This window comes from Lampris incognitus, chromosome 3, assembly GCF_029633865.1.
Source record: "Lampris incognitus isolate fLamInc1 chromosome 3, fLamInc1.hap2, whole genome shotgun sequence".
Lineage (NCBI taxonomy): Eukaryota > Metazoa > Chordata > Actinopteri > Lampriformes > Lampridae > Lampris > Lampris incognitus.
In genome coordinates, this window is record NC_079213.1 from 32,757,628 (window position 1) to 32,779,138 (window position 21,511).

General features: G+C 46.5%; 1 protein-coding gene across 1 annotated transcript in view; it reads right to left on the minus strand.

The window, feature by feature from the left end:
- Nucleotides 1-21,511, minus strand: part of rassf3 (Ras association domain family member 3) — a 196,142-nt gene that overhangs the window by 105,619 nt on the left and 69,012 nt on the right. The window contains exon 2 of the mRNA XM_056277177.1: nt 6,861-6,994. Coding sequence (XP_056133152.1) covers nt 6,861-6,994 — 134 coding nt within the window. The remainder of the gene's footprint in view (nt 1-6,860; nt 6,995-21,511) is intronic.

The window sequence follows — 21,511 nt, forward strand, 5'->3', positions numbered from 1 at the left end:
GGCTTTGTGTAATTCCTGATTGTGATATTGTGGTAAATAATACGATTTTACCAATTTGTCAAACTGTTGAGTCTTGCTTTTGCACCCAGTCAAGAAAGATATATTCTCTTATTCCTTTATTTTCCTGTCAACATAGGCATAGATCACTGTGGATGTCCTTTGTGTTCTTAATGACGAGCATCCAAGTCCAACTCATTTTATGAGCATTTTTTGAGCAAACTTGGTTGGCTGACAAAGAAAAACTGGAACTTGAAACCCTACCTCAGTGTCAGCTAACAGAGAAAGCAGCTAGAAGTTTGAAGCAGCCAAAATCAACAGGAAGCATGCCATTGCGGTTTTGCAGCAGAGCTGTTTAAACCTCAGCTGATGAACCTCAGAGGATTTATGCTTCTTTGTTTCATATTGCCCCGTCCGCCCTGCTTTCCTATGGCACACCGAGTTCCACTGGTAAACAGACGGCTGAGTACTGGAGCACAGTACTAGGTCAGGTACTCACTCGTTTTTAAAAACATTGCTTTCAAACCCCCAAACACACTGTGCCAGAAGTTGTCCACCCCAAGGATTGGGTCCCCCAGCACAAACAGAGCAATACAGTGTATGCTGTTAAGTGCCAGGAGGATTGTCGTGACTTGAACATTGGGGAAACTAAACAGACGCTGGCCAAGAGGTTGGCACAACACAGGAGAGCTAACACGTGAGGCCAGGACTCCACAGTCTACACCAGGGGTGCCCAACTCCAGGCCTCGAGGGCTGCAGTGTCTGCGGGTATTTGTTGCAACCATGCACAACACCACCTGATTTAACTAATTCCTTTCCCTCCTTGGTCCAAGAGGTGAGCTAATTAGTTAAACCAGGTGGTGTAGTGCATGGTTGGAACAAATACCTGGAGTTGGGCACCCCTGGTCTACACCATCTACAGGCCAGTGGCCAGTCTTTCAGGGATGAGGATGTGCACATCCTTGATAGGGAGGAACGCTGGTTTGAACAGGGAGTCAGAGGCCATCTATGTGAAGAGGGAACGACCATCCCTGAACCGGGGGGGCGCTAAAAGTACACCTGTCACCATCTTACAATGTTGTGATTGCAACCATTCCCCAATCCTCTGTGAATAGCACACATGGCCATTGTAACTCTAGCTAATGGTCACGCCCTTATTTGCATATGAAAATGGTAGTTGGTTTGAGTCGTTATGCCACTGTGTTGTTTATAAGGGTGGGGTTTCCTGCAGTCAGTTGAGACTGAAGAGGTCACTTAGATGACGATGAAATGTATCTGTCAATAAACGTTGTGTCCAGATGAACTGATTCAACTTCCTGTGACCTTTCCTGAGCAGTTCCGTTGCCTACCAACATGGGGATTGCCGGTTTGAATCTGCGTGTTACCTCCAGCTTGGTTGGGCATCCCTAACAGACGCAGTTGGGCATGTCTGCGGGTGGGAAGCCGGATGTGGGTATGTGTCCTGGTCGCTGCACTAGCGCCTCCTCTGGTCGGTCGGGGCGCCTGTTCAGGGGGAGTGGGAACTGGGGGGGGGTAGTATGGGAGGAGGCATGTGGTAGTCTGCAGCCCTCCCCGGATCGGCAGAGGAGGTGGAGCAGCGACCGGGACGGCTCGGAAGAGTGGGGTGATTGGCTGGTTACAATGGGGGAGAAAAAGGAGGGGAAATTAAAAAAAATAAACAAATAGATAGGGTGTTATGTGCACCATGCTTGTTGATATATTTTGTTCTTATTTCTAGTTCTTATTCTATCTTTTATTTCTATTTGTCTCTATTTTCTCATCTTGTGTCTTGTTAGTTTTTGGTTATTGGAGCGTGTGTCTGTAACAGAACCCAGTTTCCCATCGGGGATGAATAAAGTGTTCTGATTCTGATTCTGATCAGTTATCAAACACCGGATGCCTTCATCAACTGAAGTTTCCTGTGATTTGAGTTCCCCTTCATCGGTTCCTGTTGATACGATGAAACCCGAGAAACCGCTGTTCTGCGTTTTGCCGCTTCATGCCGGGGAGGTCTCGGACTAGTTTCCGTTTTGTCCATGACACAGCTGAGGCTTCGGTGACCCATTTCCACTTGGTCTTCATTGTTTTATTCTTCATGCGTCTCTCTGGACAGCTTCTCCAGGAATCTATCTGCAAACGGTGGCCGGCCTGCAGAGTCCCAGACTCTATAAGCATCAGCTGCAGCCTTGCTGCTCTTCCACCCCCTGGGTTTCCTCTGAAGCCAGGCAGAGATTACTCTCATGTACACTTCTAGTGAAAAGATAGACTGGAAACAGTTTTTCCTTGGACATTTTATGACATTTGGTACCCAAAAAATGAACGCCACCCACAGGTGGGTGCATCGTGCATCATGGAAATTTGTTTTCAGAAGTTTGGCTGAGTGACTTTTGAACACAATCATCTACTTAATTATGGATAGTCCAAAATGACCATTACAAAATAAAAACAAATAATTTTACTTCCTCTTTTTTTCTGCCCTTTTTCTCCCCAATTGTAACCGGCAAATCACCCCACTCTTCCGAGCCGTCCGGGTCCCTGCTCCACCCCGTCCGCTGATCCGGGGAGGGCTGCAGACTACCACATGCCTTCTCCCATACATGTGGAGTCACCAGCCACCTTTTTTCACCTGACAGTGAGGAGTTTCACCAGGGGGGATGTAGCGCTTGGGAGGATCACACTATTCCCCCCCAGAACAGGCGCCCCGACCGACCAGAGGAGGCGCTAGTAATCCCACATCCCATATGAGTGAAACTTCACTAAGTGGAAGGTGTCTTAATTTAAAAGCCACGGACCAAGAGAAAACAGTCTGCAGAGGTTGCCGTGCACGTTCCGCAAATAATTTTGCAACTGAGCTAAGATAGAGCACCACAGACAAGCGTCAGTAATAGCTGGATCCATCAATGGAGGCTGACAACACAGACCAGTGTGTCCTAACAAACACAGACCAGTGTGTCCTAACAACACAGACCAGTGTGTCCTAACAAACACAGACCAGTGTGTCCTAACAAACACAGACCCGTGGGGCCTAACAAACACAGACCAGTGTGTCCTAACAACACAGACCAGTGTGTCCTAACAAACACAGACCAGTGTGTCCTAACAAACACAGACCAGTGTGTCCTAACAACACAGAAAATAACAACACAGACCAGTGTGTGCTAACAAACACAGACCAGTGTGTCCTAACAAACACAGACCAGTGTGTCCTAACAAACACAGACCAGTGTGTCCTGACAACACAGACCAGTGTGTCCTAACAAACACAGACCAGTGTGTCCTAACAAACACAGACCAGTGTGTCCTAACAACACAGAAAATAACAACACAGACCAGTGTGTGCTAACAAACACAGACCAGTGTGTCCTAACAAACACAGTCCAGTGTGTCCTAACAAACACAGACCAGTGTGTCCTGACAACACAGACCAGTGTGTCCTAACAAACACAGACCAGTGTGTCCTAACAAACACAGACCAGTGTGTCCTAACAAACACAGACCAGTGTGTCCTAACAACACAGAAAATAACAACACAGACCAGTGTGTGCTAACAAACACAGACCAGTGTGTCCTAACAAACACAGTCCAGTGTGTCCTAACAAACACAGACCAGTGTGTCCTGACAAACACAGTCCAGTGTGTCCTAACAAACACAGACCAGTGTGTCCTGACAACACAGACCAGTGTGTCCTAACAAACACAGACCAGTGTGTCCTAACAAACACAGACCAGTGTGTCCTAACAACACAGAAAATAACAACACAGACCAGTGTGTGCTAAAAAACACAGACCAGTGTGTCCTAACAAACACAGACCAGTGTGTCCTAACAAACACAGACCAGTGTGTCCTGACAACAAAGACCAGTGTGTCCTAACAAACACAGACCAGTGTGTCCTAACAAACACAGACCAATGTGTCCTAACAAACACAGACCAGTGTGTCCTAACAACACAGACCAGTGTGTCCTAACAAACACAGACCAGTGTGTCCTAACAACACAGACCAGTGTGTCCTGCAACACAGACCAGTGTGTCGTTACACATGTTCAGCCCTGATGAGAGAACGTCAAGAAAGTGTTGCGACAAAATTCCCCGAATAAAGGAATCAGCTTTCAGAACAAAAGGGGTCTTTGCTTGCGTGCATGCTTGTGTGTGTGTGTGTGTGTGTGTGTGTGTGTGTGTGTGTGTGTGTGTGTGTGTGTGTGTGAGATGCTTCTCTTTGTTACAATGCCATATCCTGTCCCTGCTTCCTCTACATGTGTTCATCCTTTCCTGCATGAGGGTGACTGTCCCTCCAGCACACACAGCAGCATTCCTGGGGCAAGACTCATACACAGTATTGTGTTTGTACACCTTAGATTGCCCAAAAATAACACACAAATAACCTTTACATATCAGTCCATCTAGTTACATGTTGGCTGTGCAATGTAGAAGAGGGGGGGAAACTGAAAACTCTCAGGTATGCAACAAAACACACAAACACACACACACACACACACACACACACACACACACACACACACACACACACACACACACAGTCTGGTTTCACTATCCTTGTGCGGACCCCTCATTGACTACATTAATTTCCTAGCCCTTAACCCGAACCTTAACCACGCAAACTACATGCCTAACCCTTACCCTAACCTTAACCTAACCCTAATTCTAACCATAACCCTAAAATCAAGTCCTAACCCTAAAATAGACCCTTTTCCTTGTGAGGACCTCTGAAATGTCCACACAAGGTAGGTGCTGTCAGGTTCTGCTATCCTAATGAGGACATTTGGTCCACACACGGATAGCTAAACATGCACACACACGTACACACACACACACACACACACACACACACACACACACACACACACACACAGAACCTCATCGCTGCATAACTCCGAGGCCTTCCACATACTCAAGTTGTGAGTTATTGAAATTCTGCAGCGATGCAGCTGTGTAGTATTACCATGCTGACTACTCACGCTAACACAAACCAGACTCCCTACTCTCCCAGCTGGAGTTATTATAGCAACTGTACACATGCAGCGCACAGATGCAGAGATACGGACACACACACACACACACACACACACACACACACACACACACACACACACAACGCTGCCCCGGCCATTCCTGATATGTGACATCACATAGTAAGGGGTGGGCTGGTATAGTAGTGCTGCACCTGAGGGTCTGTTATTTGATGGAAGCAGTTTGGTATTTGCAACAGTGCATCTCCCTCTCTCCCCTCTCTCTCTCTCTCTCTCTCTCTCTCTCTCTCTCTCTCTCTCTCTCTCTCTCTCTCTCTCTCTCTATTTTCCCTTTTCCTGTCATTTGTGTGTATGTGTGTGTGTCAGTAAAGCTAAATATGCTGTGAACAGCTTGCAGTATTTAGTAGGCTGTTGTCGAATTAAATATATATATTTTTTAATTTAAACATCTTGGGAACTCTTATCCAACTGAGCTGACTGCAGCCCTGCACCGAGGTTGTGATCGCCGCTCACTCTCACGTTGTTTTTAGCTATTATGGCGACACCTGGTGGTAACTAGTGGTACTACAGCAACCCAGTTCGACGCGTTATAGTGACACCATCCATCCATCCATCCATTATCCAAACCGCTTATCCTACACAGGGTCGCGGGGATGCTGGAGCCTATCCCAGGAGTCATTGGGCGGCAAGCGGGAAGACACCCTGGACAGGCCGCCAGTCCATCACAGCCCCCCCGCCCCCACACACACACACCGAGGGACAATTTAGTCCGGCCGAGTCACATGACCTACATGTCTTTGGACTGTGGGAGGAAACCGGAACCCCCGGAGGAAACCCACGCAGACACGGGGAGAGCATCCAAACTCCACACAGAGGATGACCCGGGACGACCCCCAAGGTTGGACTACCCCAATAGCGACACCAATTCCAAGGTAAAGGTGAACATAAGATCTCACCCTTGACCCCACATACTTGTCTTGGACATAACTGAGTACACCAAAATATTTAGATCATTTGCTCATTCTTCCAAATGTAGGCTACCGAGCTCTCAAAATGTTGTTGGTTTAATGTCAGTCAGTCCAGTAGTTTATTATTTGTCTCCAAACAACAAGTTTGCAGGATAACGGACCTCCAGAAATAAGCTAAACGGTTTTACAGAGCCCAAATTTCTTCTAAAATCACACGTTGTATCTCAAAATATTTCCCACATTGATCAGCACCTTTGTTCTTTTCTCCGTTCTTCCCCAAATAAGACTTTTTTCTAATAGAATCAAAAGTAGAAGGCTAATTTTCCTCTGGTAAAGCTGACAAGATCCTTAAGGATTTACTGTGCACACTAGAAACACCGAGGAGACCAGTACCAACTTCTGCCTTCATCAAGAGAACAGCTGAGGTTTTTTTTTTTAATTTTCAATTTACATTTGGAATTTAATAAACTGGCACACACTTGTGAAACTTTAACCACCGCACTTATCTTAAAGAAACTGAGTATTCTCCCTTAAAAGCTCAGTTACAGAACCACATACACCAATGGCCAGTTGCCAACATGTCTGAAAGCATAATGGAGTATATCACTGAACTAGGCAGAGAGACATCAATGTGCACAGCAGACTCAGCATAATACAATAATACAGCACATCAAATGACACCACGCTGCTTAATACTGCATGCCAGATTTCCACACAAAAGCTTGTCATATGCTGTTTATTGGACAAAAGACAAAACTGTCAAGTCGACATATGCACACAGTGACCCACACTAAAACACACACACACACACACACACACACACACACACACACACACACACACACACACACACACACACACACACACACACAGGTGACAAAACACAGAGTGTGTTGTGTGTACGTACGGGGAGCGGTGTGTTGTTGTTGAGCTGGTCCTGGCTGTGGGGGCTGAGCGGGCTGTTGACCGAAGCGGGTCCTGCAGGGTGACAGTCCAATGCCACTCGGTCCCGACACGCCGCGTGACACGTGTACTTACAACCTGGAGGAGAGAAGAGGAGCAATGAGGGGCTGACACTGACATCGACTGAATGAATGATTGATGGCGGTGACACTCGGCCCCTTCACTGGCACACTGGGAGGAGAGTGAAGGAGAGAAGAGGAAATAGAAGCAGGGAAGGAAAGGAAAAAAAGGGAAAGGGGAAGGAAAGGCCTCTGCACGCACATGGGTGCGTTTGTGGTTTCCAACCTATAAGCAAATGACCTGGAGAATTCAAACAGACTACACATCCAATTCACGTCATCTTAATTTTGTCAGTCTCTGACGGAGAGTCCAGCTTGTAAATGAGGAACGACGAAATGCAAATCCTGCCCAATGGTGAATAAAATCAAAACCAATCAGTCTTATCTCACTTGAGTATTAATTATACTAACAAGGCTTTAAGAAAAATGTACTATGAAAAGCCCAATGGTTGCTGGTAGGGATGCACCAACAGAATTAACCCATACTGGTGTCAGATATAGGGCCGATACCAGGCTAAAATGGAGGATTGGTAATGGAGGCTTTACCAAAGATGAAAATCAAATACCAAAAGTCATGAGTAACATATCATAAATAAAACCAAAATGGCTTGATTTACTACACTTGACACATAGAAGCCTGTAACAGTGGGGGAAAAAAATGATTCTATACGAATTTTGCTTATTGACCCCAAACTAATGGTCTAAGCCTGCACTGTACACTACAGAACACCAACACCCAAAATTTAATTGTTTCATGACATGATCAATGTGGGGTTTAAAGGTACGTTCAGAGTCAATCCATGCACCTAAATATGTATGTAGACTATTAAAGTCAGATTGCAGGGCTTCTTGAATTTGTGATAAGGCTTTTGATGTATATATAATAATATCATCTGCATATAGCTATGCAAAACAATCACAAAAAAAGAGTTGGAGATCATTTATAAAAACAGAGAAAAGAAGTGGTCTGTAATGTCCGTAGACGCCTTGTCTTACTGACATAAGAATAATTCAAGAACGAGCCGACTTCGTAGGTTCTTAACTGTGTAGCTTTTACTAGCGTTCATCCGACATACAACCTTCATAACATGCGCTTCCAACTTCCTGTATACGTCACACGCACTGCACGTACACCCGTGAGTAGGTCAAGTTAAACACGTGACCTTTCATTCATTACATCTCCCCCTCTAAGATGATTTTCTAACCTGTATATCACCCCCCTTTTCACAAAAAAAAAAATAAAAAATCCCCCACAGTACACAAGTCCATACGCCTCACAAATCCATCCGGATTGCTGGCTTGCTCACCCTGCCAGAGCGAGTAACATATGGTGTGGAAGTTGGCATTTCTGCTGCTCGGGACTCATCCGTGTTTCCATTCTCCCCTGGAGTGACATGGTCAGGATCCCTGCTGACAAAGGTGAGTGTTTTGGGTGTGGCCAACAGGTGGCGCCTGTTCCTTCTGTAATGTTCACCTTGAGCTGTCTCCACTATGTAGGATCTGGGAGTGGAGCTCTGACTGTGAACAACTGCTGGCATTGTCCATGTTTTCTGTCCATCAAGTTTGGTGAGTACTGCGTCACCCGAGTTCAGTGGGCGCAGTGTCCGCACGCCGTTCCTGCGGTTGTAGTAGAAAGCCTGCCTCGATTTGGCTGCGGCGTCAGCGGTTTTGATCAGTTCCTCTTTAGGCCAGGCCGGTTTCAGGTTATGCTGCAATGTGGGTAAGGTGGTTCTGAGTCTCCTACCCATGAGCAATTCCGCTGGACTGGCTCCAGTGGAAGAAGAGGGTGTAGCTCTGTATGTCAACAGGGCGAGGAGAGGGTCTTCCTGCCTTAATATGCTTTTGGCTATCTGAACAGCCCTCTCTGCCTGTCCATTACTCTGGGGGTAGTGTGGGCTTGAAGTCACATGGATGAAATCATAATCCTCACTGAACCTCCTCATCTCTTCTGAAACTAGCTGTGGCCCATTATCGCTAACTACAATTTCAGGGATACCAAAACGTGCAAATGTAGCCTTCAGCCTAGCTACAACCTGACTGCTAGTAGTTGTTGGTAGATTTAGGATCTCCAAAAACCTGGAATAATAGTCAGACACTATCAAGTAGTTTTGCTTTTTGTACTCACACAGGTCTATGCCAACTTTCTGCCATGGTCTGGATGGGAGCTCACTTGACATTAAAGGCTCTTTTCTCTGTGTGTTCTTGTGTTCTCTGCAGAATTGACATTGCTGTATCTTTGTTGTAATGTGCTCTGTCATTTTGGGCCACCACACTGACTGGCTAGCTCTCTCTCTGCACTTAACTATCCCCTGGTGCCCGTCGTGTATTCTGTCTAAGATCACCTCCCTCATCTCTGTGGGAATGACGATACGACTGCCTCTGATGACTAAACCATCTACCGCAGATAACTCCCCTCTCACCTGATAAAAGTCTCTGACTGTCTCCGGCACTGTATCGACATACTCAGGCCAGCCATGTCTGATGAAGCCCAACACTGTCTGGAGCTGCAGATCCCCATCCGTGCTCTGTTTTATCTCCTGCATCCTTTGAGGTGTGGCAGGCACCTGGCACACGATGGCATCAATGTGCGCTGCAACATCATCATGAGAAGCACCATCTCCGTAGCGCTGCTCTGGGCCTCTGGAGAGTGCATCAGCCACAGCTAAAGTTTTGCCTGGTGCGTATTCAGCCACTGCATTGAAACGCATCAGCCTCATTAACAGTCTCTGGCACCTAATGGGCACATTATCCAAGTCTTTGCTGTTCATGAGAGGCACTAGTGGTTTATGATCGGTGACAAGTCTGAAATTGTCAAGCCCAAACAAGTACTTCTCGAACCTTTCACATGCCCAGACGCTGGCTAAGCACTCTTTCTCGATCTGTGCGTACCTTGTCTCTGCGTCACTCAGCCGTCGAGAACAGTAGGCCACGGGCTTCCAGTGTTCCCCGTGCTGCTGGAGCAGAACGCCCCCCAGCCCGTAGCTGCTGGCATCTGCTGACACCACCGTAGCCTTAGTGACGTCATAAAAGGTGAGTACCGGGGCGGTGGCGAGTGCTGCTTTAAGGTCTTGGAATGCTGTGTTCTGTGCAGGTCCCCACAGCCACTCTGTCGTTGCTTTAAGCAGTCCATAAAGCGGCTGACCTACAGTGGACAGCTCTGGGACGTATTTTGCCAAATAGTTCACCATCCCGAGGAACCTCTTGAGTTCCGTCACGTTCTGGGGCTGAGGAAAGTTCTCTATTCCGGCCACTTTGTCCGGGTCAGGTCTGATGCCTGCCTCGTTGATGATATGACCAAGGAAGCGGACTTGTTTCTGTTTGAACTTGCATTTCGCTTGGTTCAGTTTGAGACCTGCTGTTTCAATGACCCCCAGCGCCTCTGCTAGGCGCCGGTCATGGATTTCCTCAGTCTCTCCATGTATAAGGATGTCATCCATGTACACCTCTGTGCCCTCTAGCCCGGTCAGAGTTTCCGCCATCTTTCTCTGGAAAATCTGTGGAGCACTCGTTATACCAAATGGAAGGCGGCAGAAAGCATACCTCCCAAATGGGGTGATGAAAGTGGTGAGCCCCCTGCTGTCTTCATGCAAGGGGATCTGGTAAAACCCACTTGCTGCATCCAACGTTGTGAAGAACTTTGACCCTGCGAGCCTTGGCATTATTTCCTCCATAGTGGGCAGCACGTATTTCTCACGTTTCACCGCTCGATTCAGCCTCCTGAGGTCAGCGCAGCAGCGAACCTCTTTCTTGTTCGGTTTCAGCACCGGCACCATAGCGGCGCACCATTCTGTGGGCTGAGTCACTTTTTCAATAATGCCCTCATTTTCCATGCGCTGCAGTTCTTTCTTAACCAGTGGTACAAGTGGCAGCGGTATCCGTCTGGCTGTATGCACCGCGTATGGCTGGGCACCCTCCACCAGAGCTATTTTCACTGGGTCTGTTTTCAGCAGTCCACTTGAGCCGAAAACTCCACTGACCTCATTCATCCGCTTCACTAGACCCATCTCCACTGCCTCTGGACGACTCAGCAGACAGCTGCCTCTCCCCTTGATCACATACACTGGAAAGGAGTATTGTTTCTCCTTGTAGTTGGTTGTGGCTTGAAACTGTCCTATGCAGCTGATGTTTCCACCTGGGCTTATGAAGCATGTGTCAGGAGGTCCCAGTTTTATGTTTGGCTTCAGCTTTTTAAATGTCCCTTGGTTGATAACAGTAGCGTCAGCCCCCGTGTCAATTTTAAAGGTTATTGGTACATCACTTATTGTTAAACTAACAGTCCAATCTTCCTGACTGCTCTCTTTGCCAACTTCTCCCAGAAAGTACAGCTGTTTAACCTCTTCAGTGACTTCTCTCACCGCTTTAGAGTGACATACACGCTCCCAATGTCCCTTTTTATGACACTTGTTGCACTTACTGTTCGTTGCAGGACACTTCCGCTCATCGGTGTGCTGCGTCTTGCCGCACCTCCCGCATTCATCTACTTTGTTGGTTGCCGGACTGCCGCCACCATGACGCTGTCCGCCCTTTTTGTTTTGGCGTTCGTCCCGCCATCGGACAACATTGACGTTAGCCAGCAGGGCCTCTGGTTGGTTAGCTTGGAGGCTGAGCTGCTTTGTTATTGCCTCCGCCTGGCGCACTTGTTCAATGACTTTCACCAGAGTAAGGTCCGCTGTGAGCTGGAACTGACGGGAGAGCACCTTATCTTTTATGCCCACTACCAGACGATCTCTGATATGTTCATCCCTCTTGTCCCCAAACTCACAGTGTTCAGACAGCTCATACAATGTCCGGATGTACATCTCCGCTGTCTCTCCTGGCTGCTGGCTACGTTGATAGAAGCACGCCCTCTCATGTATGATGTTACGGCGGGGAATAAAGTAGTCGTCGAACCTTTTCAGTACGATATCATAGTCCACTTTATCATCCTCCGCCGCGAAGTCAAACGAGCTGAATATCTTTTCAGCCTCGCTGCCCATTGCATAAATCAGCGAACTCACTTGAATCTCCCCGTCGTCTTTATCCAGCTTTGTCGCGAGCCTGAAGCGCGAAAACCGTTCTCCACTCCGGCCATTCAACGGGGCAGTCAAACTTGAATTCACTCGGCGGATTAAACTTCGGCATGACCGCTCGTGTTCAGATACACAGACTATTCTGACACCATGTAATGTCCGTAGACGCCTTGTCTTACTGACATAAGAATAATTCAAGAACGAGCCGACTTCGTAGGTTCTTAACTGTGTAGCTTTTACTAGCGTTCATCCGACATACAACCTTCATAACATGCGCTTCCAACTTCCTGTATACGTCACACGCACTGCACGTACACCCGTGAGTAGGTCAAGTTAAACACGTGACCTTTCATTCATTACATGGTCCTAAAGTAAAACCTTGAGGGACACCTCTCTGCTTAGTAAGCAAATCTGACGTACACCCTCACAAAACAAACATTGCTTTCCATTGTGAAGAAACAAATTAAACCACAGCACTGCATGTTGGGAAAGACTAATAGTATGAAGCTTGTCCAGGTGGGGAGACACCCTGGACAGGCCACCAGGCCATCACAGGTCAGTATTTCAGTTCAATTTATTTAAAATATACATTTAATTACTTTTGAGTATATTGTATTTTTTGTATTTTTTTTGTATTTTGTTGGACAGAAAAAAGATGTAATTTGTAAGAAAATATTTCAAGAGCTTGTATTTGTGTATTTGAAATACTTAAAATAAATTAATTAATATGTCATTTTATCCCAGGTTTAAACTGTAGGGAAAAAACTGTAAAACAATCTCTTATCACAGTCTTTGGCTAAATGCAAGTGAACCATGTGACATGTCCTGTCGGGTCCAGCAACGCACTCGTTGTGAACTACCGTATTTCATTTGTGTTCCTTGTGACCAGCAGCTTGAGGAAAGAAGCTGCTTTGGTGTTTGGAGCAAATTTCCCCTAAGATAAAGGTACATAATCAACATATGATCAGATACTGCATGCTAGGACAAGCTTTCTGAATGACTCTAAAATACAACAGAAGAAAAGAGAAATTAGCAAACATATGTGCTCTAGAACTGGTAAACATACTTACTAGCTAGTAAAGTTAGCATACCAACTAACATTACTAGCTAGCAAAGTTAGCATACCAGCTACTGTCACCGACATGCTCAGGCAGCCTGGAACAGTGGCATCTCGTGGTTAGTCATTATATGGGGAGCTTCATTATCGAGATTAATTGTTAACAACTTCTGTAACTCAGAACAAAATTTTCAAGCATACCTACGTATATTTAGGCATTTTATAGTGGCCATTCTTTTTTTTTTTCTCCCCAATTGTACCTGGCCAATCACCCTGCTCTCTGAGCCGTCCCGGTCGCTGCTCCACCCCCTCTGCCGATCCGGGGAGGGCTGCGGACTATCACATTTCCTCCAATACATGTGGAGTCACCACCTGCTTCTTTTCACCTGACAGTGAGGAGTTTCACCAGGGGGACGTAGTGTGTGGGAGGATCACGCTATTCCCCCAGTTCCCCCTCCCACCCCGAACAGGTGCCCCGACCGACCAGAGGAGGCGCTAGTGCAGCGACCAGGACACATACCCACATCCGGCTTCCCCTCTGCAGACACGGTCAATTGCGTCTGTAGGGACACCCAACGAAGTCGGAGGTAACACAGGGATTCGAACCGGCAATCCTCGTATTGGTAGGCTACCCAGACGCCCCCGACCATTCTTAATAGTTGTCAGGGAAATAGTTCTCTTGAGGATAAGGATAATATTTTACAGTGTTTGCTGTGCCAGGGGATGGTCAGGTTATGTTCAGGTAAAAAAAACCACAAAAAAAAACCACAAAAAAAACTCATCACAGATTTTCAAAAAGCAAGTCATGTACCAATAAAAATCTTTCATTCTGATCTTTACTCTCAAGCTGAATGTTTTCATCTTTTTGTACAAATCGTTTTACAATATGGATTACAGATTACAGTTAACACAATTCAAAGTGAATTGACTCCATTCCTGGATAATACTTAAGTAACACATAAATGACTGTGTTTTAGTGTCTAGTATGTGAGTTGTTAGTGGGTTTTTTTATTTTATTTTTTTATTGCTGTTAATTTTAAGTTGCAGCTGGTAGGCCTAACCATTTAATGGTATCTTTACACATTTTTTTTTCTTTAGGTAGAAGTCAGTCATCTCAGGGGATGGGAGGTGATGAACCATCAGAGCCTGGCCAGGCTGGCCCAACATCTGCCACATCTGCAGAAGAAGAAGCCACACCAACGCTCAAATGTGCAGTGCTGGATGGGAAATATTTCCAAATAGTGAAGTAAGCAGACCCCAAATGGAAAGACGGAGGCTGAGTGTCAGCTGTGCACTAACAAAAAGGCCATAGTGTGTGGCTCTCTTGCAGCGACATCACATTTTATAGCCCACTTGAAACGAAGGCACACTGACAAAATAAATGAATTTGGACACCACAAAAAGAAATCTGCCAGTGGGAAAAGCAAAAAAACAAAACAAAACAAAAAACAGGACCTCATACAAACAAACTACTGTCTTTGAATGTGGTCCAGTGGCACAAAATAAATTTGACTCTCTTGTCACATCCTTTGTCACTAAAGGCATGTACCTGTTGGCCACTGTTGAGCATAAAGAATTTATAGACTTGGTACAGGGACTTTGCCAAGGTGCTAAAGTTATATCCAGGAGGACACTTGGCGGAAGAATCAATGAAGACTTTAATAATAAAACAACAAATTTGAAGGACTTAAGTGAGACATAAGAAGGTGGATGAGTTTAAATACTTGGGGTCAACTGTTCAAAGTGTGGGCAGTGCGGAAGAGAGGTGAAGAAGAAACTGCAGGCAGGGTGGAGTGGGTGGAGGAGAGTGTCAGGAATGATTTGTGACAGAAGGGTACCAGCAAGAATTAAAGGGAAGGTTTACAAGATGGTTGTGAGACCACCTATGTTATATGGTTTGGAGACAGTGGCACTGATGAAAAGACAGGAGGTGGAAGTGGAGGTGGCAGAGTTGAAGATGATAAGATTTTCATTGGGAGTGATGAAGAAGGACAGGATTAGGAACGAGTATATTAGAGGGACAGCTCAGGTTGGACGGTTCGGAAACAAAGCAAGAGAGGCAAGATTGAGATGGTTTGGATGTGTGTGGAGGAGAGATGCTGGGTATATTGGGAGAAGGATGCTGAATATGGAGCTGCCAGGGAGGAGGAGAAGAGGAAGGCCAAAGAGGAGGTTTATGGATGTGGTGAGGGAGGACATGCAGGTGACTGGTGTGACAGAGGAAGGTGGACAGGTAGAGATGGAAATGGATGATCTGCTGTGGCGCCCCCCAACGGTAGCAGCAAAAAGTAGCAATAGTAGTAGACCGTAGCTAAATTCATTAAAAAGCAGCTGTCGGTTAGCTGGTCACCATTCACGGCCCATGAGTTTCTAGACTTTCTCTGCATTAAGGTTGATGACATCAGAAACAAAATTAGGTCTACAACTCCTGGTACTCCTGCAGATCCTGTCCAAATTCATATCTATGAAATGAGTCACTGACAATCCCTGTTATCACAGCTTTTGAGACTCTCTCTTGATACTTTTACTAAGCTTGTAAACCAATTACTTGCCTACTTGACCCCATACCAGCAAAACTTATTCAAGACCTCTGGCCTTTCCTGGGACCTCCAATACCAGACATGGTTAGTTTATCACTTACTACTGGCGCTGCTCCCAGCAGTTTTAAGACAGCTGTGGTCAAACCTCTACTTGAGAAACCGCACCTCGATCCAGGGTCTCTTACTAACTACAGACTAGTCTCTAATCTTCTATTCTTAAGTAATTATTTTCTTAAGTAATTGTGTAAACACAGCATCCATTGCACGTTGTCTGTCTTGGGAGAGAGCTCCCTCCTCTGTTGCTCTCCCTGAGGTTTCTTCCTAGTTTTTCTCCCTGTTAAAGGTTTTTTTTAGGAAGTTGTTCCTTATCCGATGAGAGGGTCTAAGGACAGGATGTTGTGTTCATGTAAAGCCCTTTGAGGCAAATTTGTAATTTGTGATATTGGGCTATACAAATAAAACTGACTTGACTTGACCCCGTATTGTATTTAATGTCCCTAATTAGACCAAATAAAACTGACTTAAGTACTAGTGAGAGTTGTGTATCGACAACTTTCGACCCATCCATACATCCATTATCCAAGCCGCTTATCCCAACCGGGGTCGCGGGATGCTGGAGCCTATCCCAGCAGCCACTGGGCGGCAAGTGGGGAGACACCCTGTACAGGCTGCCAGTCCATCACAGTGCCAATACACACACACACACACACACACCTAGGGAAAATGTAGTATGGCCCATTCACCTGACCTACATGTCTTTGGACTGTGGCAGGAAACCGGAGCACCCGGAGGAAACCCACGCAGACACGGGGAGAACATGCAAACTCCACACAGAGGACGACCCTGGATGACCCCAAAGGTTGGACTACCCCGGGGCTTGAACCCAGGACCTTCTTGCTGTGAGGCGACCGCGCTCACAGCAAGATTTCACAGTGTAAGGCGGCTAACCTATCATGTTCCACATCCTACCCGGTGAACTTGATGTGGTGTCCACAGAGTTAATGTGGTGGGTGAAATGTGCTACACCCTGAGATTTAATTCTAACCCAGGTGTCGTCCACAAATCTGAACCAATGGCTAGGTGGTGTCCCTGGATAGGACATCAGAGCCTCTTTTCCACTTCCTCCATACACAAGTTGGCCACTATAGGTGAAACTGGGGAACCCATAGCACACCCAAGTGTGTTAAGGGTGGTCCTGTTGCTAAGGGTGGGGTCATTTTGTAAACTGCTTGATCAACAGGAACACATGTCAAGAGAGATTTAACATCATAAGAGACCATTGTTTCATCCCCCTCCATAATGACGTCCTTCACCCTATGCACAGAACCCAGTGTTCTGAATGTGATGTTCAGTACTGCCTACCAACGGGTTAGGAATAGACGCCAGACCTCCGGCTTGCTCGGGTGTCCCAACACACACAACTGGCCGTGTCTGCGGGTGGGAAGCTGGATGTAGGTATATGTCCTGGTCGCTGCACTAGCACCTCCTCTGGTCGGTCGGGACGCCTGTTCGGGGGGGAGGGGAACTAGGAGAATAGCGCGATCCTTCCACGCAGGGGTGTAGCACAAAATTCTGGGCCCTGTACATAAGCAGTCTCTGTGGGCCCCTTTCCTCTTTTGTCTCTCTTGCATCACCTTTTTTGAGTTCTAGCATACTGAATATTATTTACTATCACAGTGCACTAATCTATCTTAACCTCACTTCACTATCTTACAGTGATTGAAAAAATTGATAGTATCACTTCAAACTTTGATGTATCTCAGCGTACTGATGCTGACATTTTTACATGCTGACGACATCCCTGATTTTGCCTTCTCTCCCTTTGCTTTCCCTTTTTTTCTGGAACCCAGATTTTGCTTTCTTTGGGAAAGACATGACTCTGTGCTTGTATCAGCAGTCACTCGTGACAGGACTGGATGAGCTGCACTGAGGGACGCTCGTGAGGGACGGACTAAACCATTTTGCACCTTTTGTCAGGGGTGAGAGGGGTCTGAGAGAGCCTCCACTATTTTCCCTCGACCGATGTATGGAGACAGTTTTAACTAAAGTTATGACACTAGGTAGTTAGAAATAAAAATGTGCAAACCAAAACCAACTTTTAATTCCAGGCTTCCCGGGCCCCCCCCCCATTCTGGGTCATGGTAGCCCCCCCCACTATGACGCTGCTGGTCCCACCTGCTACGTCGTCCTGGACGTCTCAGAGTGGGGTAATTGGCCAAGTACAATTGGGGAGAACAAGAGGGGAAACAAAGCCAAAAAAAAAAGAAATGATGCAAGAAACGTAGAGATGTTACAGGTCACTGAGTTGACGCTCAGTTTGTGTTCCAGCCACCTCTTCTCTGCCACATCTCCTCTCTGCTACATCTCCTCTCTGCCACATCTCCTCTCTTTCACACCTCCTCTCTGCCACATCTCCTCTGTCACACCTCCTCTCTGCCACATCTCCTCAACAAAAGGTAAACGGTCGCTGATAAAATCGGAAAATAAATGCTCCATGAAGTTCTCTGGAGCTAACTTGCACGCTGATGCTGATATCACAGGGATAGAGATACAGAATCTGTCACACCTCCTCTCTTTCACACCTCCTCTCTGCCACATCTCCTCTCTGTCACATCTCCTCTCTTCCACACCTCCTCTCTTTCACACCTCCTCTCTGTCACATGTCCTCTCTGTCACATCTCCTCTCTGTCACACCTCCTCTCTGTCACACCTCCTCTTTGCCACACCTCAATAGGCCGGAATGGCACATCCTGTTCATTTCAATTCATGTTATTGTTTTGTTTTTATCAGTTTTTTTCTTTACATGTTTGAAATAAAATCAATTAATGAATCAATCAATCAAAAAGAGTAGATATTTTTCCTCAAACATACTAGCCGATTGAGAATCATACAAAAATAGCTCAAGAAAATGCAAACAAAAGGTAAACGGTCGCTGATAAAATCGGAAAATAAATGCTCCATGAAGTTCTCTGGAGCTAATTTGCACGCTGACACTGATATCACAGGGACAGAGATACAGAATCTGTCACACCTCCTCTCTGCCACACCTCCTCTTTTTCACACCTCCTCTCTGCCACGTCCTCTCTGTCACATCTCCTCTCTTTCACACCTCCTCTCTCCCACACCTCCTCTCTGTCACATCTCCACTCTGTCGTGTCTCCTCTCTGTCACATCTCCTCTCTTCACATCTCCTCTCTGTCACATCTCCTCTCTGTCGCGTCTCCTCTCTGCCATGTCTCCTCTCTGTCACATCTCTCTTGTGACGTCTCCTCTGTCACATCTGCTCTCTCTCTTTCTAAATCCATTGCTTTACTGGCCAGGATCCATTAGCACACTTAAAGAGTGGGAATGGCTGCAAGAGACAGAGCGAGAGAGCGAGAGAGAGACAGAGAGAGACAGAGAGCAAGAGAGCAAGAGAAAGAGAGAGCGTACAAGAGAGCAAGAGAGAACAAAAGAGTGAGGGAGCGAAAGAGCGAATGAGAAGAGAGAGAGAGCAAGAGAGCACGAGAGAGAAAGAGAGCAGGAGAGACAGAAACAGCGAGCGAGAGAGCGAGCAAGAGTGAGAGCGCGAGAGAGCAAAAGAGTGCGAAAGAGTGAGAGAGTGAGAGGAAGAGAGAGAGTGAAAGCAAACGAGAGAGGAAGAGAGAGGAAGAGCTGTATTCTGTTCTCAGCAAACTACAGTTAAGAGATACACACGTCCGTTTTCGGCGACCTCACAACACACAGCAAGCGAACACTGAGATGACCCAGGTATGGACATGCAGGCTGAGATGCATCTGTGTGTGTGTGTGTGTGTGTGTGTGTGTGTGTGTGTGTGTGTGTGTGTGTGTGTGTGTGTGTGTGTGATCTGCGTATGCAAGTGTGGACCCGTGTGTGTCCATGTGCATGCTCGTGTGTGTTTTCTTTCATATGTATTCCAGTGATCCTACCTGGTGACTTCTTTTTCACGTGCTGTCCAAGTTTATCCGAGAGTTTGCACATGGCCGTTCCCATCTCCCATGCTTTACCATGTCTCTTCCACACAAATACTCACAAACTCACTCTCAGCCCTCTTTACTCAGTAGGACCAACTGCAGACAGAGTAACGTGTCATAAGGCCTCAACTCACGCATGTACAAATACACTTATGTAACACGCAAAGACAGACGGCAAACTGCTATCTGTCTATATGTCTGTCTGTCTGCCCACAGCTTGCAGCATCACCGTCCTCCTGCTCAGAAACCAGCAGCTCTGTCAGCTTCCGTCAGAGGGAAACTTGCATTCCTCTCTCCCTGCAGTCTCATCTCCGTCTCTCTCGGTCTCTCCGTCTTGCTCTCTGCTCCAAGGGTCGACCTTCAGACTGCGATGTTGTCCCAGCCAGAAACTCTTGCGTCTCTCACTCTCCCTCACTATATCTCACTTCATGTCTCTCCCGCTCCCCTCAAAGTTGTATTCTCTGACTCTGTCTTGCTTTCTCTCTCCCTCCCTCTCTCTCCCTCTCTCTCTTTCACGCTCTCTTTGTGTCTCCCGCTCCCCTCTGTTGTTGTGCTGCGCTGTGACACGCTGTGCTGACTGGCTGATTTGCCAGTCAAATGGAGGCCACTGTGAAGGGAATGATGGATGGATGAGGAGGACAGAGAGAGAGAGGGAGAGAGAGGGTTTTTATTTTTGAGTGTTTGTGTGTTGGAGTGAGTGGATAAAGATAAAGCGAGAGAGAAAGAGATGGGGGGGGGGTTAAGAGTGAATGCTTGCATGCATTGTATGGGTGGGCATGTTTCATTGTATGTTTTTTTATGTGGGTGTGTCTGTGGATGTTTTGTATGTGTTTACATATCTGCTTTTGTCTGCAAGCATAATCAGTTTGCAACCCACAAACCGAGTTTTAACTACATAGGTCTCTCTCTCGCTCTCGCTCTCTCTCCACTCACAAACTCCTCTAAATCCCCTGGACAACGGACCAGATCAACAGCCCAGTCATGATGAGTAAAAGAGGAAGCAACACGTTCTACCCATCCGACCATCCTTCCATCAACCCACACAGACTGGGATACATGTAGATGTATGCGGATACAGAGCAAGACAGGAACCTGTAACCAGAAAGCCGTCTGTTTCCATCCCACATATGAATATACAGGCTTGAGTGGGGAAGACCCCTAATACGAGCTGCTGTCATGATGCGCTTCTATGAGGCAACTGGTTCCTCATTGTTATTATATTGGATATGGCTGGTGGTTTACAGATGGAGGTAGTGGTGGTGCTAGACTGGACCACTCCCAGAAACAAACTCTTGTGCATGTCATATATCCCCCATCACCTGTACCTTCATTTCCGGGCTTTTTGCTGTTAAGCTGTTTTTTTTTTTTATTCATCAAATCTGGCTTTGAAAGGGTTAATTGAGAGTGCTGATCAGTCATTGGTTATAAATGAAGGTGAAAAGTATCAAAGCCTGTAATTAGTAAGTAAGTAAGATTTATTTATATAGCACCTTTTTAAGACAAAATTACAAAGTGCTGCACAAGATACAGATACAGAATAATTAAACAACACACACATTCACTTATATACAGAAAAGTAGAAGAATTACAAGGAAGGCAAGTTGGTCAGTCAGCTGATTTAACGGGGGAGGGGGCTGTTCCAGAGGGATGGGGCCCTTACGGCAAAAGCACAGTCACTCTTGGATTTGTGGAAGGAGCGAGGTGTAAATAACAGACTCTGGTCAGAAGATCTAAGTGGCCTAGAGGCGGAGTAAGGGTGCAAAGGTTCGGAAATTTATAAAGGGGTAAGACCATGTAGGGACTTATATGTGATTAGCAGGATCTTGAAGTCTATCCATAATTTACTGGGAGCCAATGAAGGGATGCAAGGATTGGTGTGATGTGGGATCTAAGATTGGTATTGGTTGGCAGCCTGGCTGCAGCGTTTTGCACAAGTTGGAGGTGGGACAGGGCTGC